Genomic DNA, 27,705 nt, shown 5'->3' with positions numbered 1-27,705 from the left:
TCTCAAGGCAGGAGAGAAAAGGAAGCAAGAAGTAGATCTGAGAAGACAGGCAGAGGAAAGAGAGAGGTAGGAGAGGGAGCGCAACCGACCGGACGAGCCGCTTGTGAGTGATATCCAAGCCAGGGCAAATTGGACAGCAATTGCTCTGCATTTATTATGTAGAGAGAATAAAAAGAGAACATCCCGGCGTATAAACTATTTATGTGGGGCGTTGCTCTCCTCGAGAACGCTTTTTTGACGTCATGGGAGCGGTACCAGGAATCAAAGCAAGGTTAATATGAGCGTGAAGGGTAAGCGCCTAGACAGCAAAGCTCTGAACTGGCGTCATCAGGGAGCCAATTGTGTTGCGGTTACCCAAACGATAGACGAGGTCAGGCGGGCGGGGCGGGGTTGTTGTTGTAATTCAAGAACTAGCGACAATGACGTCAAGAGTGAGTGATGGTTATCATAAGCGCAGCGGTTTTCTTCAATGTGCATGCAGCATTATGCGACGACATTATGCGACGACACATCCCTCGATGATTCCTCCTGCGCCACATACTACCAGCATGGCCTCAGAAAATCCCGGGCAGACAGAGGACATGGCACAGACAGCCTATAGCCTGGCGAAAGAGCGCGATTTCTACAGGTCAGCTGCATCCGCCTGCAATTTTGGGGTTTGGGCCAACACGAACTAACTCACCAAGATATCTACCTCGCGACAAAGCTGCATACCCGTTCGCTCCATTTGATGAGGCTAGCCAAAGGACCTCCGTTGTGATCCCTTCGCGCGATTATGTATTGACATCCCTTGCTCAACTTGGTGCTGTGAAACTACGTGCCGAACGGGCAATCATCTCTCTTTTCGGGCCCACCCATCAGTATATCCTCGCCGAGGCGACCAGTGCCGGTCCCCTGGGCCCAGATCAAGATAGTGACTTGCGGTTGGGCTGCTGCATTATGCCTAGGGAAACTGGCATCTGCATGGATATTGCAAACCTACCGCTAGCGAATCCTTCAAAGAATGATGACTCTGCCATTATTGCGGACGGCTGCGCGTTGGTCATGTCAGACATGAAAGAAAGAAATGAGGAGGAAGTGCATAAGAAATACAGTCTTGTAAATAAGATTTTGAACGCAAGATTCTGCGCCGGGGTTCCGATTATTGGACCCAGAGGAAACACAATCGGGTCCTACTGTGTCTTCGATACCCATCCCCGACAGTCTGGAGTCGACGAAGCGTCAATAATCTTCATGAAACAGATGGCGACGGCTATCATGGATTATTTGGACACGTTGCATATGAGATACCAGAATACGCAGGCCAAGCAGATGATTTTTGCCCTGGGGAGTTTTATTGGGGGTAGGACCACGCTCCGCGATTCATGGCTAGAGTCCCATGACCAGGATGTTGTGACTGAGAAGTCGGGGAGCACTGTTGAGGGGCAGTTGAATAAAGAGCAGCAGGATTTGCAGGAAACGCAATCTCAGCTGCCGCTGCGACTGCGCCCGCATGATGATTCCTCTTTTCCGTGCGAGGTTGAGAAACTACCGGCACAACCAGAACTGGATGTAAAACCTCCTGACTCGGCGTCCACCCCTGTTGACGGCAGGCAGCTGGCAGAATGTAATAAGCAGGAGAGCACGAAACGATCATCTGAAAGCTTGCTTTCCCAGAACGAAATGCCAGACGACAGCCCACCGGCCGCCTTTGAAAGGGTATTCGCCCGAGCCGCAAACTTGATCCGCGAGTCTGTCGAAGTAGAAGGTGTTATCTTTATCAATGCCAGGATCGAATCCTTTGGTGGGCTCGTTGGATACGAATACCGAGGTGAGACAGCAGGCAGTGAAGACAGCACCGACTCAGGAAGCACCGGAGGAAGCGTCTCGAGCGCTGCACCCGTTCCTGGTGCTAATTCTCCGGAAGGCGACGCTGTCTGTCAGACCCTGGGCTGTTCGACATCGGAATTCTCCACCATCAACAATGACATGAAGTCTAATGCAAAGCCAGGCCATGAATATGTAGTCCGAGAGTCTGTGTTGAAGGCCATGTTGAATCGCTACCCTCACGGCAAGATCTTTAACTACAACCAGGATGGGTCGTTATCCGATGACAGCAGCAGCAGTGGAACTGCCTCCAGCAGCTCGACAAAAGGAGTGAGGTTTAAAAACATGACAAGACGGATGCAAAACCACAGACAAGACGCCGATTACCTGCAAGGAGTCCTTGGTAGTGCCCGAAGCATTATTTTCTTGCCTCTATGGGATTCGCACAAGGCAAGATGGCTTGCTGGCTTGCTGGTATGGACCAATACACCTGAACGCATATTTACAGTAGAGAACGAACTTGCATACCTTCATGCCTTTGGTAATAGTATCATGGCTGAGGTTCACCGACTGGATATAGAGATTGCGGACAAGGCTAAGCATAATCTAGTCACAAGTATCTCACATGAGCTGAGAAGTCCACTGCATGGCCTTCTCGGCACCGCAGATATATTAAGTGACACAGCCATGAATGCGCTTCAACAGGGAATGATCCAAACAATAGAGTCTTGTGGGCGTACCCTTCTTGATACTATTAATCATCTGCTCGACTTCACTTATATTAATAAGATCTCGAAAGACTATAAGCTGAAGTATACACATGGTCGCCCTGCCGAGCAGCCCACCAGACCAAGCCAAGAACAAACAGACTTTGACCGTTACCCCCTGGGTAGTAGTGAGAGTTTATATGAGGAGGTTCAGCTGGATGTCGTCCTGGAGGAGGTTGTGGAGTGTGTGTTTGCCGGCTATACCTTCTATCATCAACACCGAGCGCCGGAACGGCCATTGAGCAGTACAGGGGGCTCAAGAACAGCTATCCTTTCATTAAAGCAACCAACGATCATCTTCGACATCCAACAGGCTGCTGGATGGAAATTCTTTAACTCAGGCTGGTTGCTGGCGCCGTATTTTGATGAACGTCTTCAGCAATGCCCTTAAGTATACCCCTGAAGGTTATATATATATTGGACTGAAAATGGCTGAATTGCTTCCTCAAGGGAGTGACAACTCCAGAGGGTCTGCAGATCAGAAGAGCCAATATAATGTGGTCTTGACTATCAAGGATACTGGCAAGGGCATTGGTACAGAGTACCTACATAGCGGCCTATTTACCCCTTTCTCGCAAGAGGATACCCTCGCTCCGGGCGATGGACTGGGCCTGAGCATTGTCCGCAAGGTGCTTGCTTTCCTCAACGGCTCTATTGAAGTTAGTTCAGAAAAGGATAAAGGCACTGAGATATCCATCCAAGTTCCTCTGACTTCCGCTTCTATACCACATGGTTCTGAGGGGTCTTTACCAGCTGCAATATACAGTTTCCAAAGGAGCCAGACACAGGGCAAAACTATTGGTCTGATTGGATTACGCTCTATACCAGTATTAGAGCGAGATACCCGCCTTTATGAATCCCTAAAGCGGCTATGCGAGGACTGGTTCCATCTCACGATCAAGATAGTGACCCCGCAGAACAAGGCCACACCCTGTGATTTCTACCTAATGGTGCATACTGATCTTGATAGCTTGGATATAGAAGGAAACCAACTACTACCTAATCTTGACCAGTCAAAAAAGGCATCCCCACTTATTATCATATGCCAATCTCCCCAGGCGGCGCACAACATGTTCGCGCGTACAATGAGCATGGGTCGAAGCCAACGCTCCGTTGTCGAGTTCATAAGTCAGCCCTGTGGCCCGCGCAAACTCGCAAAGACACTGGAGCTGTGTATCCAGCGACTGGAAGGCCGGGTGTCTAGCGAATCCGAGGAGACGCGATGGGTGGAAATGCCCGAGTCTTCTCACATATCGATTGATATTGGGCCCAGAGACGCACCTGCGGAAAGGATGAAGATTAGCAAACGGCCTACCTTAGAGACCGTGGGAAGCCAGGATAACCAGACCTCGGGCTCCAATCAGCCTGTAGGCCGGGCCCCCCAGAATACTTCGTCTCCGCTGGCTGCCACGTCGTCTCCGGAGACAGTTCCGGAGGAGGATATAGATGGAGGCCCCGATCGTCCGTCGATATTACTAGTTGAAGACAACCCTATCAATATTAAAATCCTCACTGCGTATGTAACGAAGGAAGGCTGGAGCAGCGAAACAGCGACAAATGGGCTGGAGGCTGTGCAGAAATTCCAGGCTCACCCTGGGAAGTTTATAATGGTCTTTATAGGTATGCGACCTAAATAACCACCCCCCCCCCTCTTCTATATTTGTCATGTTAACGTACAATTGACAAATAATCATCTAGACATCACAATGCCTGTCATGAATGGCTTCGAGGCTAGTCGCAGAATCAGAGAGTTTGAAAGGGAGTACTATAAGGAAAACCCTTCGTTGAAGCCGTCCTGGCACCCGACAACAATCACGGCCTTGACGGGACTGGACAGCCCAGACGCAGAACAGGAGGCATTTGCGTCTGGAATCGATCTCTTCCTTACAAAGCCGATCAGTCGGGAAAAAATATGTTCGCTGCTTGAAAGATGTAGTATTACGTGATCTCGACAACTGTGTACAACAAAAGGCTTTTAAAAACCCAAAAAAAAAAAATTTATTGACCGTGTAATATCGGATCTCCGATCAAGTCATCTTCTTCAACCTATTTTGATATTACGTCTAGATGCAGGAGGGGAATCTCCTTGACTCCTAACTAAGGATTCGCGATGAGACCCAACAAACGTTCGGGCTATATCATCAGACAAGGCAGACAAAACAAATCTCGTTCCCATCGCTGACCTTCCCTAGACGTGGCTGCCGGGCTGAAGACATATCCGTATAGCGACAATAACAGATGTATCGGCAACGAGACCTCGGGCTCGCATCTCTGAGGAAGATCTCCGGGGCCGAGTCGCCGATAAAATACCATATAAATTCCAGTATACCTCGACACTGCGTAGGTAAGTCACACACACCATCAGGGCATAAAGACAAGTAGCCATATCCTGCTTTAAGGGTAACAGCCGCTGCTGGTACATGTGAGTGTACGACTGCGTCGCATTCACTCTAGGCTGCATGTTTTGCGGTATCTGGCTGCCATTTGCTTGAGCCGCTGCCACCAACATCTGCTGTTGCTGTAGAGACATTTCTGTTTGCTCGCGGCCGCCCTTATCTTATCCACAAGACGATGTTTGGGTAGCTTTTGGCATTCGAAGTGCCAATGGCGGTTTCTGGGTCTTCATCTCGTCGCTGTATCCTATTTGAGCTGTAGCTTCCCTTATTGATAGTTTGGAATATTATCACACTTGCATTTCAATCCAGTGTCTCAACTTTGGCGAGCGCTCAGGGTAAATGCAATCTTCATCATCTTCTTCTTCTTCATCTGTATTTTATGGAACATCAGGCATTCGCCATACACTATTTTCTTATTTACATCATGATGACCTAATGCTGTTTTGAAACGCGTATATAACCCCCTGCTCAAGACCATTGTGATTGACATTACATTAGAGAAGTAATCGTATCTTCAACAAAATTAATGTTTCCAGGTGGACAACATGACGCATGATCAACACACCTCCCTACCTAATGAGTGAACTATGATCCCCTCCCCGCGTTCTCCAAGGACTGCGATGTTCTTAAAAGGTCTAACCGCCAACTAATTGTCTTCCTCAGAGGGAATAAAAACAACAGCAACTGTCGTAATTGCAGAGGTGAGCCTACAAATTTTAGTAAAGGTCGGCAATGCTAAAAGCCGCTTCACAGGATGCCATAATGTATGTTTCTGCGCCATTTACGTCAATTCCTTATCAGATGACTAAATAACGCTTCCTGAGCAATGCTTACTATAAACTTCAGTGTTCCAATTGCACGGACTGTATTGACTGCTCATTCTGCAGCAACTGCAGCAACTGCGAAAAATGCGAGCAGTGTTCCAACATGACGAGCTGTACCAATTGCCAGAATTGCTCCAACATGGTAAACTGCACGAACTGCAAGAATTGCTCTAATTTAAAGGCAGGTGCAACAACTGGAGCAGGCTGTGACATTAGGTATTGACTGACCGGTTTGAACGCATAGGACCGGGACGGTGCTGTCAATGAGTCTGGATAGACATTTTTGAGTTGAAATTTGTTTACACAGAATACTTCCTTAATGATGCGATCGCTGTATGAATAACAAGAACAAATTATTAGACAGTTAGTTCCGGAAAATTGCTGTGGATTAATGGCCCTCGGCGATTAGCGTTCAAATATCAATCGAGGACAATAGGTATGACGCCAATTTCAGGACGCACAGCAGTACAGTGGCAGTAATGAGTTGACTTCTATATAATCTTTCTCAAAGGCCTTCGATGATCTTGATCATTAAATAGTTCTAGTCTTCTGAGGTCGCATAAACCGCTCAGCCTTGGTGTTAAAAAGCCTTTAAAGCAGATCTGGTATGCGACCCTATACTTTTGAGCTGGGCGCGTCCCCGGCTGCCAATAAGGGAAAAAGAACCAGAACAACGAGTGCATAGTATGTAGCTCGGTCTATGATGCCATATACGCCTCTCAAAGTACGCGGTGTTGCTCTGAAAACACATCTGTATCCGGAAACCAATTCATCGGGATCAATTACTGCGTGTCCTATAGCAGTGGATATGAACGTGAAGTATTCTGTTCATTTGCATGCATGAATGTACGAAATACTATGAATAGGGCTTGGGAGTTGAGAGCGATACCCTTACACTTGAAAGTAGCGCGCTGAGCTGTGCTATGTCGCCTGAATCAAAGGCTTCAACAATATCGTCCAACAACTTACACACTGGGGCAAGCTCCTGCTCAGTGCATCTTCGAGCAGAGTATATCTCCTAATTCATCAAGCCTTAGATCACAACATTCAGGTCTGCGTTAAATGAGGGTTATGTTGGGCACTGCATTGGTAGATTAGCATAGGTGATAATCAATCTCAGCCAGGTAATACTGACCCTTCCAATCCCGCACTCTTCTCTTTGTGCTTTTGTTCAGTCCATTACCCTGTTCAGAAGGCTGCTCACTGTCGAATTCATTGTCAAGCACATTTTGAGCAAATTGTTTTGCTTCTTTTGAGGTATTTGGATTTTGCAAGGTGCTGAATTTCAAAATTAGCACGGAGGATTTGAAAGTTTCTGTAGATAACCAGGGAACAACCAATACTTACGCCTCGTGGCCGTGGACAGCCTTGTGTTTATCATCCTGGGATTTATCCATGGGAAACGGAAACTCCTGCACGACAGATATATGTAACTTTCCAATGTTGCTGGGACAGTTCGGACATAGACAATAATAGTTACAAGCATGAGTGCTTGATTAGGTCATTACTGTCCAATACTATTGGTTACTATATTTATTTATATGAAGTCATGTTTCCATCATGTTCCATTAGTTACAATCGGTGATCACCTTTCAATCAGTCCTATTTAATGACAGCGATCGACTTTATTTGACAGCAACACCCACGAACAGCACTATCGCTTTCGGCCATGGATATCAGAAATTCTACCCATTCCCATGAAGTGGTCGCAATGGCATTAAAAACTATCGTGGAAAAATCTTGGTCGGAAAATTGTGCCTTCAGCTTGGTAATAAATCTTAGTTCTAGCCAGTTCAGTTAACTGGTTAATTTAGTTAACTATTGATTCTATGACCACGTTTAGTACGCAGCGAAGCCCACATTTAGTAAGGGAGCCAGAAGAACAGACTCGCCAGAATGTTGTTCCTTCGGATCTGCAGTACGAGCGAACGAATCAAGTCTCGCTATGTGGAAGACATCGACGGCGTCGAGGGTCCTGATAGGCTAACCGACTCCCTGATTACTCAGTCCAAGGACGAGGAACGGACTGTACACCCAGCCTATGGGGGCTGGATTATAGGTACTAGTACCTCTCCTCTACACGGTAGGCTCTATTAGCCACCTGAGGTTCACAGCCTGTATTTTGGATAAATATTATTTGATGAGGTCACGACCAGGGCAGTTTTCCGTATCTGTATATCAGGGTTTCACAGTCAGAGATTGTGAAAATCCAAAATTTCCGAATACCTAAAACCGAACAGTCAGTACAAAATGAGAGCATACGGCAGAGGACAGAGTGAAAACTTACATCATGGCCTTCCAAGTATCCACAGGCAAGTCGGCATCATCAAAGGACCAGTCAAACTTGTCCGCCTCTGGCTCATCAGTCGGATCGTGGTATGGGGCAAGGTATTCATGCGCAAGCGCCTGCTCGGCGCGAATACGCTCCTTCGGGGCAAAGACAAGCATTCGCTCAAGAAGATCCACAGCTGCATAGAATTATTATCTAAGGCCAGACTGATCAATGGACTGGGTTAAGGCACGTACCGTCTGCGTCGGCATTTCTGAACTTCTTGCCCAAGGGTTGGCGCTCCCGCTGGGGTAGGGATTTGACGAATTGTAAAGTCTGTTGCAAGATTACAGTTAGTAGGCTGTTTCCTATCTAACAGGATATAGGCTTCTCCTGCTTACATTTTCACTGCAAATAGTCTCGATTACATCGTCGGGAGGGGTACCAAGAAGCCCTGTAATAAGGGAGAACTGATGAACTTGATCTCTCCCGGGAAACAGAGGCTTTCCCTCCAACATCTCAGCAAAGATACATGCTGCGCTCCAGATATCCACTCCCGCATCATACTTCCGCCACGTGAGCATGATTTCAGGTGCACGGTAGTATCTGGTTGAAACATATCCTGTCATCTGCGGGTCCTGGATACGAGCCAGTCCGAAATCGCAAATCTTGAGATCACAATTCTCATTCACGAGGATATTACTGGGCTTAAGGTCGCGGTGAACCACACCTGCTGAGTGGATATATCTCAGTCCCCGCTGAATCTTATTAGCCAGGGCTGGGGTCGTAAGCAATTGCAAAGGCCTGGTTGGCACGCACCAGGATCTGATATAGGAAATACTGGATGAACTGCTTCTCCAGTGGTCTAGAAAGAAGCAGTTTGTGAAGATCGGTATCAAGGAGGTCTGTGACGAAGTACCTATAGGAGTATTGTCAGTATTCGGGCCCCTTGTTCGATAAGCGCTGCAAAATTGCGAGGCGCGGCGTACATGTCCTCAAGAGGAGAAATGAAAATGTCACTCAAGGTAATAACCTGACCGATATTAGCAACATAATGACCATACCGCGGAAATATATATCGAGTGCTAGCTGACATTTTCATGTGGCAGGTGCTTTAGGAGCTTCAGTTCACGGTATGTCCGTCTGGAGATATCTGGGCTGCTGAAAGGCCTCACAGCTTTTTTGACGGCAACTGGCTGTGCAGTCAATTGATCAGTTGCGGAGCTTTGTTATTTAGAAGGTCATATTAGCAAATAACTTGTCTGAACAGGAAGGGAGTCGCCTGGGCCATACCAGACTAGTCCAAAAGCACCTGTTCCTATAGGCTGCAAATCTGTGTATCTGCAAGTTCATAGAGTTAAAACCAACTTATCCTGCGTTCGCGCTCACTAGAAACCATACCTGCTGGTGACCTCGAATGTGGAGCCCAAAATCTGGCCACGGACGAATTCATTCATTTGGCGCCAAAGCGAGCAGGGAACCGGTCGTATATTGACCGGGACTATAGCTTAATCTTGAACTTGACGGTGTCAATGCAGTTTGAATAAGTGAAAGGGGAAAAATACCAGGGCAAGTCAAGGAGTGTGAGGATGCGAACTTATCTAAAATGATGAAATGACAAGGGAAGCCAGGGGTGGTGGGGCACCCAGTAAGTAATAATGATGTCGAAGCTCACCTATAGACTGTAGTTCACAGCAACAGTCTATGGTTCCTGGGAGAACCAGAAAAAGAAGAGAGACCAAGCTCGAGGCCGTGCATACTGATCCCAACACCCGCGACCAATAGATCTGGGCTCATACAGTGCTTCATGAAGCCTTAAACCAGGGCGCAAGAGCCCACGGGTTACATGGTGCTTGTATGAGGAGCTAGGGGTGTTTGATAGTGCTACGTGGGGATTGCGTCATGTTGGTCCCACGGGGCTCCACGTATTAGTAGTAAATAAGCCCCAACAACGCAACGTGATGAAATACAAAAGCAAGGGTTGCGAAGCATCACTGTGATGGACATATCCTCCTTGCATGTTGGAGGATCGTTTATTTGAGAGGGAAAACCGGGCCGTTAGGAAGAATCGGTCGCTATAACCACAGGAAAGACATGAGTTCGCTATACATCCACACTCATTGTCAGTGGAAAGCGGCATTCAATTACTACAACCAACGCCGAATCATGCAATGATACGGGCGTCATATTTTGTGCTAAATTACAGTTGAAGTTATTGGTAGGGAGTGTTGTGCCCTGTAAGTTGATGGAGGCTGCTCTTAGGTACCCTTCGAAGCGTCTAAAAAGTGAGCTGAATATGATGCCGACTCCGGTGCTGTCAGCTACGTGGATTATTTATTTCCCACTCGCATTCCTAAGTTTTCAGCGGGTCAACCTAGCTACTTAACCAGGATTCATGTCACGGAAGTCTACTCCGAGCACCACCCACGCACGGGTAGGTTCCATATTGGATCATAGTGACGCTTGAGCTACGGTAATAATAAATCACATGTCTGCTTCAAAATGCTTGGTTGTCGGGTCCATTATTAGTGGTCCTCATCCGTATTTACGGCGTCGCCTCATGCTCATCAGCGGCGTTGCGGCCGTTGTGATAGCTAAAAGGAATATATGCGTGCAGCGGGATCGGCTCCCTGCTAATAAGACATGAGCCTCATTAAGCGTTTTGGGACCAGCTGAGGTGGATGCTCTTCATTCGTGTGTTAATTTTTTGGTTCGGCCATTTTCCATGGTTCTCAGTGCAAGCACCCTGGATAGCTGGGTGTCAACCCTAGTTACCGGCGTCCATTTCCTCGCATAACCATGGCTATCCTCTTTCTACCTGCCCCGTAAATACTGTGTAGACTATTCTACCTCCCACGCTCTGCTGTCCTCTCCAAAGCACCCAAACCCAGCTCGACCCTGACGAACTTTCTCCTACAAAGCAAAACGCTACTCTTTCAGCTGATCTCCTTCAGCCACATGGTGTGACAGTGGTAAGGAGCTCAGCACATCGGAAAGGCTGTATATTTGCAGTCCAACCCCTATCGGCCGAACACCCGATATAACTCCGGATACCGTAATTGGCGCCAGCTCAGTCCTTCTGCCATCGAGTGGCCTGAATTCCCCGTTGGCCGCGATGGTTTCTACCAGCAAGGATGGACAACTCCCAGCAATCACCCCAGGGCCCGGCCCAGTGCACGAAACCTGGCCATTGACAAAGATTAAAAAGAGCTCAACTGCGTGCCTCCCGTGTAAGAAAGCAAAGAAGAAAGTCAGTCATCTCGCTTAGACCAAGACCCCAGGCATCAGTCCCCAATAATTGCATCACCTCCTGGCAATTTAAGCCAATATTGGGACCAGCAAACTAACAGTCTTGTGATTGAGTGTAGTGCACCGGAAAGCCAGCCCCATGCCAAGCATGTCATACTGTTGGGGATGAATGTGTCTTCAACGAGCAGCTCGATTTACGGCGAAAAGTCTCAGTTCAAAAGACTGCGCGCGGTTTGGAGCACTATCGGCGTCTACTTTCCAGCCTCCTAGAATGTCTACGCAAGGCGAACGACGAGGAGGTGTCCTATATCTTGCGAATCATACGCGGTGGTGGGAATGTGGCAAGTAATATTAAAGTACTTAGCAAGATGCTTCTCATTGAGGATCCACCAATCGAGGTAGCATCACCGGATGCAAGCGATTCAGGCTCGGAATACAATACCGTGTGCAACCCGCTGTCTAGGATAGCAGTCGACAGGCTCTGTGACGAGCCCTTGTTCCAAGTCCCGTGCAAACCCTGGACCATTACCACGGATGATGATCACCTTATCTCGAGCTTGATATCTTTGTATTTCACGTGGCATCATCCCCTGATGCAAGTAGTTGACCAGGAGATGTTCCTGCGAGAAATGAGTGCGGGAGACTTGGCTTCGGAGTTCTGCAGTCCTGTCCTTGTGAATAGTATCCTAGCAGTGGCTAGTGTGAGCAATCAATCTTTTTCCTATACACTTCTTTCGTATTCCAGCCATCCTAACTATAGCAAGATTTATTCGGATTACGCTGAGACATATGCCGTTCCTGGTGATGCAACATCCAGAGGCCAGAATTTCTTCAGGGAAGCAGAAGGACGGTGGAGGGCTGAGGAGGGCCGGCCTTCATTGGCAAATATCCAAGCCTTGGCCTTGATGAGCCACAAGTGAGTTATCTGGGAAATAATGCAATATAGATATGTGCCGAATGCATGTAGCTAACACCATACAGCTTAAACCTCCAGGGTAAGGATAATTCTAGCTGGCTTCACCTCCGACAAGCCGTGCAGCTTGGGCAAGATATCGGCATCTTCGAATCTCCACCGTCACCTTATTGCGAATGGGACCGAATGCCTGATCATGTCAAGCGCACTAGCGCAAAGACTGGCTGGGCCATCTTCATCCTGAACTCGTATGTCTTTTTAATGCTGTAAAAATACCTGACCTGTTTGAGTAACGCGTCCTACAGGGATATGTGTTTAGAGCATGGCCGAATGCCAAACATGAGTACTCCGAGATTGTCGCGTGATAAAATTGACGATGTTGAAGAAGACAGCGTCTGGGTCCCATACTATGCGTTCTCGGACGGTATAGACTTTCCCAAGAAGCCGTCTTTTCTTCATTATGTTTTTGCTGGATTAGCTGAGCTGGCCAAAACCCTCGTGGACATCCAGAACCTCTTTTTCGGCAGGGCTCCAGATATAAGCATCCACGAGATCTGGGCAGAGGCGAGTCCGTTATACGACCGGGTTGAAGCCTTCCGTAAGAGCCTGCAGGATCCAGCAGTTCTCGACGACCAGCCTGCCCCTCAAATGATTTTTCTGCAGTAAGAGCCACTACGATTTCTCTCTATTGAAGCTAATCTCCATGTTCCAGTATCAAATGCCACCATATCGCCATTTCGCTGCTCGGCCTCGTGCTGGAGCAGCAAGACTCGAAGCCTTCGCTGGATTCAGTGATAATAGAAGAACTGAAGTTGAACCGGATCCATGCTGTGAAGCAGATCGCTCTATATCTGCGGTTGTATAGTAAACATTACGGTCTACCGCAAACACCGAGTTTGTTCTTTAGCCCTATAAAAACATGTTTGGTCGCCTTGCTTGCGTCGTTAGACACGATCTCGACCGAAATCATTTCCAGCGAACTACACCAGATGCTATTATCCTTTGGTGGGAGGTTTCCCGCTGCCAGAGAGGTCATACACCAGATTGACGCTGTCCAATTCAATATTTGAGATACTGGTATAGATCTAATAAACTTGATTGGCAGGATGTTAGATCCAGATGATTTATTATAATAGGAACGATGTCTGATGTCAGTAATGGAAGCCTACAATGCCTCGAGGTTGTAATATTTGTTAGCAAGACAATTCCACAGATGAATGAGATAGTTGTATCTTCTGTATATCCTAACCCCGCATAAGCTGTCTATGGCCTGACAGTTATGACCTCATGGCCCTCTAGGCGCAGGTCGCGCCATCACCGTTCCAGTATTCTCCTCCCACCATCAAGTTTTTATATTACTGCCCCAAGACCCCCCAAGAACCCAACTGCAACCAGATGCCGACCAGCATGAACTTTCTACACAATGGAAAAGCACTATTACGGATTTGATCCTTTCTGGCCCTCAGCGTCGGTAGCCTATAACGCGCTGCCCGGTTCCAACCACGCTGCCTCCCGAACCGCCACGCCGTCGCCACACCCTGTACCAGTTTCGCCACATTCCTCCACTGCAAGAACAGCAGTACCCAGGTCGCTTTCTGCTTGTATTTCGTGTCCACTGTGTAACCGAAAGAGCAAGGCACTCTGGGGGTTTGATCCGCCCGGTCATATACAGACCCAGTCAGACAGTCGAGGCGACAGATAGGAGACTGATTGTAGGTCAAAACCAGGATAATAATAGCACAGAGAGGACATTATACCTACCTCCTAACGATCACTAGGCAACTGCGACTGGCCCTACCAGGAGACGGAAAGTCGGGTACTTGGGTATGGAAGTTGAATATTAATCATGTACATTGGAACGAACATAATTTGTACTGTAACAGCGGAGAACCACCAACTACCGCTGAGAATGACTTGGTGAGACTGTAACACGAATCGATCTAGTTCACATTCTTGCCGTCCATGGCATATTTCTACGGAATGCAGATGCTGTGTCGCTGCTCTTGAGACGTGCCGCCACCAACTCTATCGCTTACGCAGTCGATCTCATTAATACGTGGTGTTGTTGTTTGGCAGAAAGGCCGGGTTTATCAAGGTACATGGCGGCGGCGAGATACCTATCTCGTCCAGTGGTGTTAAAATGCACAGCCCAGGGAAATAACCGTGTGTACCACTAGAAAAGCTATCTGAGGCGCCCAGGGAAAATAACCAAAGCTGGGTGAAACCGGGTATTGCATATTGCAGGTCTAAATTTACAAAAGATAGTATAAGGAGTAGGATTTTATCTTACTTAGTAGGCTAGAGGTCGTACTATTTGCTATACACGCGAATATCCTGGCGGGCATTTTTTCTTTAACTGCTTGCCGCTGTATACGGATCTCTCTTGAAACTGGTTCTTCGGGGGACTCGATAGAATGGGAGACTAACTGCCAGCATCTAGATTAGTATTTGAAGAACGGTCGAAAAAGATTGTGAAGAGTCAGTGGCGGTGGCCATGTCTTATTAAGCACCAGGCTTGACGCCATCTAGTGTTTTCATTGCCTTTTTGGGATTTCCACTGTATAAACTTAATATGCCGGTGCCTTCATTGGGATAATAAAAGAGCGTACTTCTGTTCAGCTGCCTTCTGAAAAAGTCCCTGTCATTGTTAGTAAGACATCAACAGAGGTGGGCCTAATAACCGGGATATTGGATCGGAGTAATGGTGATCTGGGAGATCACTGCTTATTAGGCTAACACGGGGATTAAAATATTGCCCACTTTAAGTATGACCTTTTATGTTATATCTTTCCTGCTGCGGCTTTGACGGTGTCCTAAGAATATAGGTTTCGTTGCCTGTTGCGCGAGAAGAGACGCTATGGCTTCTCTTCCTCTTCCTGCTGACAATATCGGTAGATACTAAAGTATCCTCCCTTCGAACGGAACTAATCATGACAGAAGAATCATTTCCATGGATATAATAACCTAAAGCGGCATTTCTAGCTTTTCGCCCTGATGCCAAGCAATAGTGTGCATCGTTATTCCCATTGTGGTGTCTCCATCCCGCCACAGGCTCTCTAATAATTCGCACCTTCGCTGACAATTGCCGGATAAAAGAACAAAACAAGGAAGCCAGATATCATATCGAGGGGATCAACAATGGCATACATAATAGACGGCCTACCGACATCCCCGCAGATGTCGTCAAGTGATCCTTCACTAAACCCTTATATGCAGCCGAGCCCTATCGTCCAGGCATCGGCAGCTGCAACATAACCGATCAAACACACAACTTTAATTTCTGGGCAAGACTCCGAAGCGCATTGAGATTTTGTCGCGTGAGATTGTGGTATGGTCATTGTTACTCGCTGGCCAAGAACTGGGCCTCTGGCCACTGTCTCGTTCCAGTTTCAGACACGATTTATATTGTTAATCCTCTCTACATTCAGGAGTAACCTCCTGTATATTATGGACCTTGGTTTCTTTGATATAGCTCCTCTCCACCATACTGCTGGGGTTCTTTGGTGTATAAATGCACTTTTTCTTCGACTGTTTTCACAACTGAAATCAGAGTGGTCTGTGCAGCGGATAACAATAGCCGCCTTGCCATTTACCGTTTACTTTGCCCATCCTGCAGACGCCTCTGATCAGGTGGCTTCCTGCTACTAAGGGGAAGCGGGATCTTTGCGATATGCAGTGCGGAAGAGCCCCGTCCTGGTATTGTTTGCTATACCTTTCCAGGTAACAGTGTCCCTTTGGGGCCAAGATCGGATATTATATCGTTTTGCAGGTTTCCAGCTACGGGTTGTACACCGAACGACCACTTCTCCATATTTTCTTTTCTTGGCTTCTCCGCACTTAAACGGAGCTACCCCATATTGTTGGTTACTTAAATGGGATATGGGGCCCTCTTTGAATGGTTCTTGCTCAGTCAGAAGAGAAAAAGACGAAAGCAACACCGCCATCACCTATATCTTCCTATTTTCGAGCTGTTCCGGGCTCACTCACTTTGCTTCTTTTCTTCTTGGATAGTATTTGCGTAGATGGCCCCCGCCGCGAACGGATTCGTCCCCGGCACAGTCCGGCTGGTTGATGTAAACGAGCGAGGTCAAGGGGATATCGTGCTGGTTCCTAGGCCGAGTACCGACCCCGAGGATCCTCTTAATTGGAATAGAAAGCGCAAGATGTTGGCCCTGTCTATGGTGTACCTATATAATCTAGCTGTGGGTATCCCGACTTCCCTGCAGTACTCAGTTCTCTCAGATATTACACGCGATACAGGCATCGACACGGCTACTCTAGTACAAGGCAATGGCCTTATGATTCTATTCTTTGGATGGGGGCCTGCCTTAATCTGGCAGCCACTGGCCCTGACTTATGGCCGCCGTGGTGTGTATCTCCTGTCAACCCTCCTGGTTGTGCCTCTCGCCATGTGGACCGCGTATGCGAGTACTGTTGGCGAATGGTATGCCCACCGTGTACTTATTGGTATTATTGCATCGCCCTTCGAGGCATTGCCTGAAGTCACTATCTTTGATCTCTTTTTTGCTCACGAGCGTGGAGCGTTTACAAGTGTCTATACTTTTGTACTGTTTGGTTCCACTTTTATCGCCCCCCTGGTTGCTGGATGGTTCAATGATGCGTACGGCTGGCGCTGGACAATGCAGTTTGGAGCTATTCTCGCCGCATTCTGCTTCGTCGTGTTGTTCCTTTTCCTCGAGGAAACCATCTACTTCCGCGACTCCGTCGAAGGCGATAGCAGCAGCGGCAGCGAGCCCAAGTTGACGATCTCACAATCATGCGACAGAGACGAAGAAAGAGGATCCCATTCCTCCCCAACGACCTCGGGTCTGAAAAGTCCTCAAAGCACGGAGGCAAGCCCAGCTGCTGCTTCCGGTGGTAGGGTATCCCCAGTACCATCATCCCCCAAGCCCGAGCCCATCCCAGACGTCACTCCTGAAGACAAACCCAAGGGCTTCTTCCGCCTCGCCAAAAGCTTCAAACTCTTCACCGCGCTCCCCAGCCGCCCCAGCAACATGGACATGCTCCGCATGATCTACTACCCAGTGGTCTTTATCTTCCAATTCCCCACCGTCGCCTGGTCCGGATTCCTCTATGGAATCAATCTGGCCTGGTATAACGTGCTTAATGGCACTACCAGCCCGGTGCTCAGCGCTCCCCCATACAATTGGTCTGCCGCGCTTATCGGCTGTGTATACACAGGCCCTATTATAGGCGCTGCCCTCGCAGCTGCCTGGTGCGGGCCCGGTGCCGACCGCTTCGCCCTCGCTCTCGCCCGGCGTAATGGTGGGATCCGCGAGCCTGAACACCGTCTCTGGCCACTCCTTGTCTCTGGAGTGATCTCCGCAGCCGGTTTGATTCTATGGGGGGTAGGCGCACACCACCATATTCACTGGATGGGCCTTGTGGTCGGGCTGGCGCTGATGACCTTTGCAACCGTGACAGGAGGGGCGATCGCGGTGTCATATAATGTCGACTGTCTGAAGGAGATCGGCGGCGAGTCCACGGTGTCGGTAATGATGATGCGCAATACAATTGGCTTCGGCTTCAGTTATGCAATCACGCCCTGGTATACAAACATGGGCTTGCAGAATTGCTTCATCACCGCTGGAATTGTCTCGCTGGTCTGCACGTTGACTTTCCTTGTCATGATCAAGTATGGCAAGACTCTGCGGAGAATGTCCACTGAGAGATATCTGCGGTATATCTCGAGGGTTCCGGCACATATGTCTTAATTCTGTCTATCGGTCGGTCTGTCTGTCTTGTCCGTACGATCGAAACCGGGCTTGAACTGCAGTGCTGACTATTGACCAAATCCCAGTGACACAGTCAATATATAAAGGCCACTGACAGATTCACTCTCCCCACCCTACCTCAAGGAGAGACAGGCACGCAAGTATGAACATGCAGAATAGCAGGACAGAAAAGCACTAAGGAACTCGGCAGTCCTTCCTTCTTACACGAGCCAAATGCGACATTCGACGGTCTACACACGCACAATAACTCGTACACATGCCAGATGCGATACTATATACTATACACGCCCATGATTACTCGCTGGTACCGCTTTCAGGACCATTCTTACAAGAACAAGAGCCAAAGGTGACCCCCTATATTAGCATAGATCTATACCTGTATATAGGCGCCAAATAACATTTATGCCCGTGCAGAAGCCTACCGTATACTATATAGATCACTGGAAATACTAGGCGGCCTAGATGACAAGGCAAGGACCCAATAAATAGCTGATTTATTTGCTGTATATAATAGTCAAGACTGTTTTGTTGCCTGGCAATGTACTGATGACTCTGATAGAGCGTAGAACCCTAAGTATATTTAACTAGCTCCTTGTCTGTTAATTCTGTTAATATCTCGCACAACCCCGTACAATCTCCAGGAAATAGGTATTAGAGACTGCTTCAAGGGTTGGTATTATCATATTTCTAGACACTTATTAACGGCTGGTCCTGAAGGCTCTATTAATCATGGTTTCACCAATGCCCAGACAGTTATGCGTCCCTCGGCCACAATTCCCAAGCTGAAAGGGTCGGTGTTGATGCCGGATTCGGTCTTGGGCCACAATAAGCTGACCAGGTCCGCGACGGTATCCTAACGTCGTGACAGGAGCTGTTTCCGGGAAAAGAGTTTCCGAAGGGCTAGACGAATCAATGTGCCCCGACGAGCTGTGCAGTAGATCCTGCGATTACTGATATGTAATATCAAGGCCGCCCTCCGTACCGGCAGGCTCGGATGTAACTATCCTGACCTCTGGCTAACTGTTTCATCGTTGAATAGAGTATTCATGTAAAGGTAGTACCTTATCGCCACTCTAGTAACTCTCCCCCACTCCCTGATTAACCTGTTTTATGATTTTAACCTACTCTCCATTATGCCCAAGAAATCCTAGGACACCATTCTGCCCGAGATCCTTGAAATCGGCAATCATCCCGGACGATCTGCTCTTCGTCCAATCGCAAGCCATGCCGGAAAACGAAGACCGAAACTGGGCCGCAAGTGTACCCCGGATCTCCCCCCGCATACCCCAGAATGGAGAGATGCTCACCTTACCCCCTATATAAGGGTACCTTGTCAAGACGGACTCTTGCCGTTCCTCCATCCTTCCTTTTTTTCTATGACCTTCTCAAACAAGGATGTTTCTCCAGCATACAAGAGGAAAGCCTCTCCAGCTCAGTATTACTGCGGCATGTGGTTTTGGGTTTCTTCTTTTTGGCTATGACCAGGGTGTTTTTGGTGGTCTACTCGACAACGACCATTTTCTCCGCACATTTGGATACCCCAACACCACGATCCAAGGTCAGATAGTGGCCACTTATGATATTGGATGTATTATCGGCACTCTAGTGTCCATGTTCTTTGGTGATAAACTGGGGCGACGACGATGCATCCTTACCGGGTCTTGCATTCTCATTATTGGCGGCATTCTGCAAACAGCTGCATACTCCATGGCTCCGATGATTGTTGGCCGTGTGGTGGCTGGGATAGGCAATGGCATGAACACTATTGCGTGCCCAGTTCTGCAGTCCGAGACAGCGAAGGCAAATGATCGTGGAAAACTCATTGTCCTGCAGTTGGTATTGAATATATTCGGTATTGTGGTTAGCAACGTGAGTACCAACCACTCGCCTAACTACAAATAAATACTGACTGTACAGTGGATGAACTTTGGTTTCACTTATATTCCCAATTCCTCCGTTAGCTGGCGCTTCCCTCTCGCCTTCCAGTGTTTCTTTGCTCTTATTACAATCGCTCTCATTTATGTCGCGCCGGAATCGCCACGCTGGCTGCTCATGAAACACCGCGCAGATGAGGCCCAGGACACCTATGCTCGACTACTGGACAAGCCCTACGACGACCCTGAAGTTACTCAAGAAATACAGTGCCAGGCGCTCGCTCTTCAGCAGGAGGCGGAGTTACAGCAGTCGAACCCGCTCAAAGAGATATTCACTACAAACAGCAAACAACAGACACTGCGCAGGATTCTTCTCGGTGCAGGCACTGCCTTTTTCCAGCAGGTGGGGGGCACCAACGTGATCGCATACTATCTTCCAATCGTGCTAACGCGCTCCGTTGGACTGGATAACCGGCTCGCGCTGATTCTCTCTGCTTGCGATTCCATGTCCCTGATGTTCTGGGGCGCCATTGCCGCTCTTCTTATCGACCGAATCGGCAGGAAGAAGTTACTCCTAATGGGCGTCACGGCAAGCAGTATCTGCTTCGCGCTGGTTGCTGTTGGGTTGAGATACGGTGGACCAGACAACAAAGGCATGTCCATCCTCGCAGTGGTGTTTATCTTCATGTACTATGTCTTCTACGGAATGTCTCTCCTGTCAATCCCGTTTATATATCCGGCCGAGATCAACTCGCAGAAAATGCGCAATATCGGCACCTCCTTTGCAACGACCGTTAACTGGCTCTTTGTCTATGTTGTGGTAGTTGCCACTCCGACTGGCATCGAAAGTATCGGGTGGAAGTACTATATGCTGTACGCGATATTCAACTTCCTCTTCATCCCGATCATCTGGTACTTCTATGTTGAAACGGCCAATCTTTCGTTGGAGCAGGTGGATCGACTGTTTGAGATCCAACAAGATGCAGGCAAGGATATGAATTGGTCTGAGGCATACAAGATTGCCCGCGCGGAAAACCCAACAGCGGCTATGGGAGGACTGTCTATCAAGGACGGTGTTGAATCTGAGCATCATGAAGTCTTGGCTTGATCTGGGGAGGTTGAGTACGGACGGACCTATGGAGGAATTATTTCACAACGGTCGGTTGTACGTCGAGTACTTTTCAGTATGAAATTATAAGAATACATACAAGCATGGTGTTAGTTCCTGAAAGCAAGTGCCCAACCATAATAAGAACTCCAAGTGGCTGATTGGATGGTTGTAATTTCTATGTATTTCTCGCTATTCTGGCTATGTAGGGTCTCCTGGCCAGTATACAGTATTGCAGTGGCAGTCTTCCACAAGTCTTAATATAGGACAAACCACTCGTGCATAGATTGCGAGATACATTCCCAAAGACAGAGCCTTACCTGTAAATCGGTATCCCATATATTACTCATCCCCGTCCCACAAGGCCATCACCTAGGAGAAGGCTGGCAGTTCCTACGGAATATCGTCCGGTTTTAAGTGGAAACACCAAGTCGGAAAAGCAGTCGCGAGACAGAATCCCCATCCTGCTTATAAACCCGCGATATGTATCCCGGATTGCAGCTGGACAGTATACGTCACTTGCGCCCTAACAACTACTTAAGGAGTCCTTTCATAAATGGTTACTCGTACTATACCATCGGCCTTTCTCAGAGTCAGGTAAAATGCCCGCCCAAGGAAAGCATGCCCTCATATTCGGTGCCTCCGGTATCTCCGGCTGGTCCCTAATGAAACAATGCCTCTCTTACCCAACACCCACGACTTTCTCTCGCGTCACAGGGCTCTGCAATCGCCCGGTTGACAAGAAGAAGTTGTTTCTTCCCGATGACCCTCGGCTGGATATTGTCTCAGGAATCGACCTAACCGCACCCGTCGAGACAGTCGTGTCGGGGCTGCAGAGAAAGGTCCCCAGCGTCCAAGACGTGGACGTTGTTTTCTTCTCTGGTGCATTCACCCTCCCCCCCTTGCTTCTAATAGAAGCCCTCTACCAGGATGGAGACATGTACAATTGGATCATAGGCTAATGCAAAGCAGCATACATCCAAACCAACGACCACGATTCTCTGCTGCAGGTCAACACCGCACTACTAAAAACCGCCGTGCAGGCCATAACAACCGCCTCAAAGAAAGTTTCAACCATTGTCCTCCAAACAGGCGGAAAGGCCTACGGTGTCGAATTCCCCGATAAACTAGCCCTAAAGCCGCCTTTCCACGAAGACATCCCGCGCATTCCCGAGCCGTACCGCAGCAAGATCTTCTATTATGCCCAGTACGATCTCCTCAAGGAACTGTCCCAGGAGCCCGGGTGTACCTGGACATTCACGGAGATCCGCCCCGATGGTATCGTGGGGTTTGCGCCTGGAAGCAATGCCATGAATATGGGACAGGGGATCGCGCTGTACCTTTCCATATACAGGGCGGTGTTTGGGAAGGGTGCAACGGTGCCGTTCCCGGGGCAGAAACATGGGTATCATGCGACGCATATGGATACGTTCCAAGACCTTTTGAGTAGGTTGGAGATCTACGTCGCGGTTAATCCCGACAAATGTGGCAACGGCAGTGTGTTTAATGCCGCGGATGGTGAGGTTGTGACCTGGGCGGGCGTTTGGCCGGGGATCTGCGATTATTTTGGTCTTGTGGGTGTTGAGCCCCAGGAGGATAAAGTGCAGGATAAGGAGAGTATGGAGCGGTTTGTGAAGGGGCACATGAAGGAGTGGCAGGGTCTTGTTGATAAGCATGGTCTGAAGAAGGGCAGTATCGAGAGCCAGAATTGGGGTCATACACGTTTTATGCTGGTTGATTTCGATTTTCACCGAGAGTTCTCGATGGAGAAAGCGAGAGCAGTTGGTTTCGACGAGACGATTGATACGGTGAAGGGGTATAAGCTCGCTTTCGACCGAATGATTGAGGCCCGTGTGATCCCGGGGGTTTAGCTATCACTACCGACCAGACATTCATTAAGTAGTTAGTCATTTGATGAGGATACGGCTTCTATAGTTCAACAACAATAGCTCTTCTGATGGCATCGTTGACACCAGTACAAAGAGGCCCATTGAGACTGTCTGCGCCCGAATCACATCCTTTTGAGTATCAGTTTGCCCAGTTCGTTTCCGACTATGGGAATGAAATCTCGTGGCCCGGAACTCCATACAGAATTCTATACTAAGGTAATACAAACAAATAACTGAAATTGTAAATTAAGAAGGTATCTATGGAATTAGTTTAATACTTCGTAAAGTGTATAAACGCTAGCATAATTAATACGATTATTAATATTACCTTAGAGCCTGATATATATATATATATATATATCTTTCTTTCCACTCTTAGTCTTGTAGCATATCTACTTTCCTAGCGAGGGATATTCAATATAGGTACTATCAGATGTCCTGATTTATAATATAACTTTAAGAAGGATCCGCCAGTGGGGAGGGTAGGAGTACTGCATGGTCTGAAAATGACTATATTGTATCTACTCGGTGAAAGGCCATCGTATGTTAGGTCAAGATCTGGTAGTGGACAGGCATGGGTGTTTCTTCTGGTAATTCCAGGTCTACTCTATAGAATGGCTGTAGAGAATTTACTTCCGTTCCCCGTTCTCGTTGAATTTAACCTTCTTCCCCGATATCACGCTGTCCTGTAAAGCCTGTGCAATTTTCAAGCCTGTCAACGCAGCCTCCAGCCTCAAAGGAAGTTCCTTTTCGTCAAGAATCGCCTCGGTAAAGGCGTCCATTTCCGCCACGAACGCATCCTGATACTGATCCATCCAGCTTGGAAATGCCTGACACACGATGCCATCCTGACAGGACACCTGTACCTTATTCAATGTTGGAATCAAATTGATCCCGATCTTGCCGTCCGTCCCAACAATCTCCGTACAGTTATCATACCCATGCGATGTTGTTCGAGAGTGGTAGTAATGCGCAATCCGCCCATCCCAGAATTCAACTACACCAACGGAATTATCCACGTCATTAAATCCTGTCATCTCGTGGTGGTGAGATATCAAGCCAGTTGCATAACAGGACTTTGGCACCATATCATCTCCGAAGAAGGACAATGTCAGGTCAATATCATGGATCACAGTATCCAAAAAGATGCCTCCGCTCACCCGGGCATACTCAATAAAGTACCCGGATTTATCAAGTTTCTCAGTACCCTGTGAGCGAATGACGAGTGGTTTACCTATAACCCCCGCCTGAATCTTTTGTCGGGCATCAGTATAATTCTTCTCGAAGCGGCGGACGAAGGCAACCATTAAGCTGGTGTCGGGTTGCTTCCTAGTTCTATCGATTATAGATTCCAGCTTGCCGAGTTAATATCTCTTCCATGAATAATCGAATAGGCAACATACAACTGTAGCATCAGTTGTCACCGGCTTTTCACAGAGGACGTGGAGGCCGCGGTCCATGGCCGCCAGCGTATGCATGACATGCAGATTTGTTGAGGAGGCAATCACCACGGCCTGAAGGCCAGGGGTGCGTATCATCTCCTCGAAGTCTGCAAACACTTGAACACCCTCAGGCTTGAGCTGCTGGTTGGCCCATTCAATCTCATGTAACGCAGGGGAGCACACGCAGAGCAGGTGTGCTCGAGGGACACGATAGAGAAGATTCAGAGCATGGCGCTGGCCCATGCGGCCGATGCCGACGACGCCGATGTTGAGTTTTGAAGACATTTATTTTTGAGTAAAAATCACAGTAGAGTGGGTTATACCTTAGAACTCTTGCTTTGTCCGATGGTCTTTATATATAGCAATCATGATGCATCAACCCGGGTAATAAATCCCGGCTCTCTAAATCAGGACCATATGCTTCTCCAGGTGCGTATCGTAACCGGAAACAACCCGTTTACGCATTGATATTCCCAATTGTCGCGGCCGTAATGTTTTGATACTCAGCCATCCCATACTGCCCTGGAATGACACCACATGCCAACCTGTAGTTTCTCTACAGCACGCATTGTTGAACAGATACAGCTTGGGTAGCTTTCGACACTCCCGTGCTAATAACGGATCCTGGACCTCATTCATTGCAATCGTTCGAGGTAAATGACAGAGGGTCAGGTCAGTGGGCCGAGGTTGCATCTGGACTGGTGTAGTCTGTCCAGGACTCCGAGCTAGTTTCGGCCGCATAATCCCGTATCTTATTTGATTATTAAAAGCATGATGTGGTGGGCCCCGGGATTCGTTTCACGCCCCTTCAAGCCGGGCTTTTCCTTATTAATTCCTGAGCCCCCACGGTCATATCCAGCCTTAGTATTGCCTCTATACACTTTCTACCGTATCCACAATGTCTGTCCCAACATCTAGCAAAGGCCAATACCTCCACGGTCCAAAGACCCTCAACCTGGAAGAACGACCGCTTCCCGCCCCTGCAAGCGACGAAGTGCAAATAGCCATCCGCTCCACAACCCTCTGCGGCTCGGACGTACACTACTACACATACAACCGCAATGGCTCGATTGAAATCAAAGAACCTCTCTGTGGTGGCCACGAAGCAGCAGGCGTGGTCGTTGCACTGGGGCACGGAATCCAGAACTCTACACCCCTAAGGCCAGGCGACAAGGTGGCTATTGAAAGTGGCGTTCCGTGCGAGAACTGCCCGAAATGCAAAAGCGGGCTGTACAATGTTTGTCCCCAGCTTCGGTTCCGGAGTAGTGGTGCTCCGTTTCCTCATTTCCAGGGAACTCTACAGGAGTATGTCAATCATCCGGCAAGATGGTGTCATAAACTGCCGGAGCCATTGAGCTTTGATGATGGGGCGCTGCTTGAGCCGTTATCGGTGTGTATTCATGCAACGAAAAGGGCGCGGATGGAGAAGGGCCAGACGTCTTTGGTATTCGGTGCAGGGGCTGTGGGATTGCTCTCGGCTGCTGTCGCGAAGATTGAGTATGGGAGTCGTGTTGTTATCGCAGATATTGATAGCGGCCGGGTGGGCTTCGCGGTTAGCGAGGGATTTGCAGACGTGGGTTTTACTATAATGCCTAAGAGAGGCACTACCTCGGAGGAGAAGCTGGGTATCGCTAGGGAGGTGGCTGAGGAAATTGGAAAGTTATCCTGGCCGCAAGGGGGGCAGGTAGGCCGGCTGGATGTGGTCTTGGAGTGTACCGGGGTCGAAACTTGTGTGCAGACGTCTATATACGTATGTTTCCGTCCGAGACCATTGATTGCGAGCAGCGTTAACTTTGCTATAGGCAGCAGACAGTGCCGGCAAGGTTGTCCTTATTGGGATGGGAACAGCGAACCAACTCTGGCCAATTTCGGAACTAACTGGGCGAGAGATTGATATAGTGTCAGTCTGGCGCTATGCTTCCTGCTACCCCCGAGCCATTGGTATCATGGACGCCGTGGCCCGTCAGGGTATGCTTCCGGATATACGCAAGCTCATCACGCATAGATTTAAGGGTCTTGAGTCTGTCCCGAACGCCTATGAGACGGCCGCGCAGACAAAAGATGCCAAGTCTCAGCTGGTCATCAAGACTGTTGTTAACCTGTAAGTACTACACGGCATTATGGGGGGTTGAATAGCACACCAAATCCTGCACCCATGGCCATAACATTGTTCTCCCGCATGGACAGCTCCTTTGAAATGAAATGCCTCGCTTACTCAAGGCTTCAACTACTTCGAACACTCGGTGGGTAGCCTTGCTCGCCACCCAGGAGACGGATCCCGCACCTGAAGTGCCTTCATAGTTAGGTATATATGTGCCAATAAACTTATTTATATTTCTGAAACTCACTTCAACGCTCGTGAAAAGCGTGATAACTACCTACGTTGACGGAAACTATAGTATCGCTCATATGGTGTCGGTGCTTTGGCAATGGCAACGACCGATTCCACACAAATCATCCGGGCATGCGAAGAGTCTGGGCCTTGGGGTGGCTGCATCTGGATGTAGTGGCGGAAGATTTATGGTCGGTCACAGTGCATTATCAGTCGATGGTATTGCATGCTTGATTCATTCGTGTTTAGTCTGTTTTAAGACAACGAAACTTACTGGAGAGTCAAGATGTGGTACTGGTTGTAGCAAATCCACCTTCTGGTAGATGTTCAGCTCCGGAGGGAGATTTGCCTTCCATTCTCTCAGCTTCTCTACTGTATTAAATGTAGAAATCAGGAATCGCTTTTATTACAAGTCTCGTTACCAAGCTGGAAGCAACTCTGTCGTAACCCGGGAATTAAATCCCGAGAGTGCTACCAATATAACTACCTGAGTCCACAGTGTCTGGGAGGAACAGAGTTGACATAATCTCATCCCAATATCCGTGTGCAGCACTTTGGCAAATTCACTGGGAAACTCCGAGCCATATAGTGCAAGATGTCGATCACCCACATTGTCCTTCTTCAGTTCAAGCAGAATGTGCCTCCTGATGCAGTACAGAATGTTCGTTACCGTTATCTCGTGCAGTGGAGTAGCTCAGTGGAGTAGCTAACAGTTCAGGCATGCAAAAAGATGCTTGGTCTCAGAGAACAATGCCTCCATCCGTCAACAACGAAGCCGTACATTCTGTCCGTGTCCGGTGGAAAGGACAATTCTCCAGAAGGAAAGCAGGTCTGTTCTCTACCAGCAGAAGTTGAGCTAGGGCTAATATTACTGCTGTTTCCCCATACAGGGCGGTATCACGCACGCATTTATTATGAAATTCAAATCTGCCGCAGACCGGGAATACTACCTTACAAGCGATCCTATACATCAAGAATTTGCGGAGAGCCTGATAAGACTCGTTGAAAAAGCTCAAGTGGTCGACTTTACGCCCGGTATCTTCTAGAGAGTTTAGCATTTTTAGTGGCTGAGTACACTGC

The 27,705-nt window shown here is 48.3% G+C and overlaps 10 protein-coding genes across 10 annotated transcripts; 8 read left to right on the top strand and 2 right to left on the bottom strand.

Moving 5' to 3' along the window:
- Window positions 1–548: 548 nt before the first annotated feature.
- APUU_60791A (uncharacterized protein) lies at window positions 549–2,964 on the top strand (the record flags this gene model as incomplete). The annotated part of the gene is made up of 2 exons (XM_041694070.1): window positions 549–628; window positions 687–2,964. 2 exons carry the CDS (start codon window positions 549–551, stop codon window positions 2,962–2,964), a joined length of 2,358 nt encoding a protein of 785 aa, XP_041559937.1.
- A 37-nt stretch (window positions 2,965–3,001) lies between these two features.
- On the top strand, window positions 3,002–4,519 carry APUU_60790A (ATP-binding response regulator; the record flags this gene model as incomplete). The annotated part of the gene is made up of 2 exons (XM_041694069.1): window positions 3,002–4,193; window positions 4,272–4,519. The coding sequence occupies 2 exons, from the start codon at window positions 3,002–3,004 to the stop codon at window positions 4,517–4,519; spliced, it is 1,440 nt and encodes a 479-aa protein (XP_041559936.1).
- Window positions 4,520–7,985: 3,466 nt separating this feature from the next.
- HOG1_2 (MAPK protein hog1) lies at window positions 7,986–9,519 on the bottom strand (the record flags this gene model as incomplete). Its single annotated transcript, XM_041694067.1, has 9 exons — window positions 7,986–8,019; window positions 8,081–8,261; window positions 8,320–8,398; window positions 8,464–8,820; window positions 8,882–8,981; window positions 9,052–9,095; window positions 9,157–9,286; window positions 9,356–9,403; window positions 9,464–9,519. 9 exons carry the CDS (start codon window positions 9,517–9,519, stop codon window positions 7,986–7,988), a joined length of 1,029 nt encoding a protein of 342 aa, XP_041559935.1.
- A 2,160-nt stretch (window positions 9,520–11,679) lies between these two features.
- On the top strand, window positions 11,680–13,294 carry APUU_60788A (fungal specific transcription factor domain-containing protein; the record flags this gene model as incomplete). Its single annotated transcript, XM_041694066.1, has 5 exons — window positions 11,680–12,012; window positions 12,076–12,227; window positions 12,293–12,472; window positions 12,530–12,886; window positions 12,937–13,294. 5 exons carry the CDS (start codon window positions 11,680–11,682, stop codon window positions 13,292–13,294), a joined length of 1,380 nt encoding a protein of 459 aa, XP_041559934.1.
- A 2,952-nt stretch (window positions 13,295–16,246) lies between these two features.
- On the top strand, window positions 16,247–17,959 carry APUU_60787A (uncharacterized protein; the record flags this gene model as incomplete). Its single annotated transcript, XM_041694065.1, has 1 exon — window positions 16,247–17,959. The coding sequence occupies one exon, from the start codon at window positions 16,247–16,249 to the stop codon at window positions 17,957–17,959; it is 1,713 nt and encodes a 570-aa protein (XP_041559933.1).
- Window positions 17,960–19,375: 1,416 nt separating this feature from the next.
- Window positions 19,376–20,962, top strand: APUU_60786A (sugar porter family MFS transporter; the record flags this gene model as incomplete). Its single annotated transcript, XM_041694064.1, has 2 exons — window positions 19,376–19,849; window positions 19,898–20,962. 2 exons carry the CDS (start codon window positions 19,376–19,378, stop codon window positions 20,960–20,962), a joined length of 1,539 nt encoding a protein of 512 aa, XP_041559932.1.
- A 602-nt stretch (window positions 20,963–21,564) lies between these two features.
- APUU_60785A (SDR family oxidoreductase) lies at window positions 21,565–22,833 on the top strand (the record flags this gene model as incomplete). Its single annotated transcript, XM_041694063.1, has 2 exons — window positions 21,565–21,844; window positions 21,935–22,833. The coding sequence occupies 2 exons, from the start codon at window positions 21,565–21,567 to the stop codon at window positions 22,831–22,833; spliced, it is 1,179 nt and encodes a 392-aa protein (XP_041559931.1).
- A 647-nt stretch (window positions 22,834–23,480) lies between these two features.
- Window positions 23,481–24,578, bottom strand: APUU_60784S (uncharacterized protein; the record flags this gene model as incomplete). The annotated part of the gene is made up of 2 exons (XM_041694062.1): window positions 23,481–24,206; window positions 24,255–24,578. The coding sequence occupies 2 exons, from the start codon at window positions 24,576–24,578 to the stop codon at window positions 23,481–23,483; spliced, it is 1,050 nt and encodes a 349-aa protein (XP_041559930.1).
- A 613-nt stretch (window positions 24,579–25,191) lies between these two features.
- Window positions 25,192–26,398, top strand: APUU_60783A (NAD(P)-dependent alcohol dehydrogenase; the record flags this gene model as incomplete). The annotated part of the gene is made up of 2 exons (XM_041694061.1): window positions 25,192–26,043; window positions 26,096–26,398. 2 exons carry the CDS (start codon window positions 25,192–25,194, stop codon window positions 26,396–26,398), a joined length of 1,155 nt encoding a protein of 384 aa, XP_041559929.1.
- Window positions 26,399–27,220: 822 nt separating this feature from the next.
- APUU_60782A (Dabb family protein) lies at window positions 27,221–27,671 on the top strand (the record flags this gene model as incomplete). The annotated part of the gene is made up of 3 exons (XM_041694060.1): window positions 27,221–27,286; window positions 27,344–27,454; window positions 27,516–27,671. The coding sequence occupies 3 exons, from the start codon at window positions 27,221–27,223 to the stop codon at window positions 27,669–27,671; spliced, it is 333 nt and encodes a 110-aa protein (XP_041559928.1).
- Between the last annotated feature and the right edge of the window lie 34 nt (window positions 27,672–27,705).

The sequence above is a fragment of the Aspergillus puulaauensis genome, chromosome 6 (assembly GCF_016861865.1).
Source record: "Aspergillus puulaauensis MK2 DNA, chromosome 6, nearly complete sequence".
Classification (NCBI taxonomy): domain Eukaryota; kingdom Fungi; phylum Ascomycota; class Eurotiomycetes; order Eurotiales; family Aspergillaceae; genus Aspergillus; species Aspergillus puulaauensis.
Note: the sequence above shows the minus strand (reverse complement) of the source record. Positions and strands in the feature narration are given on the sequence as shown.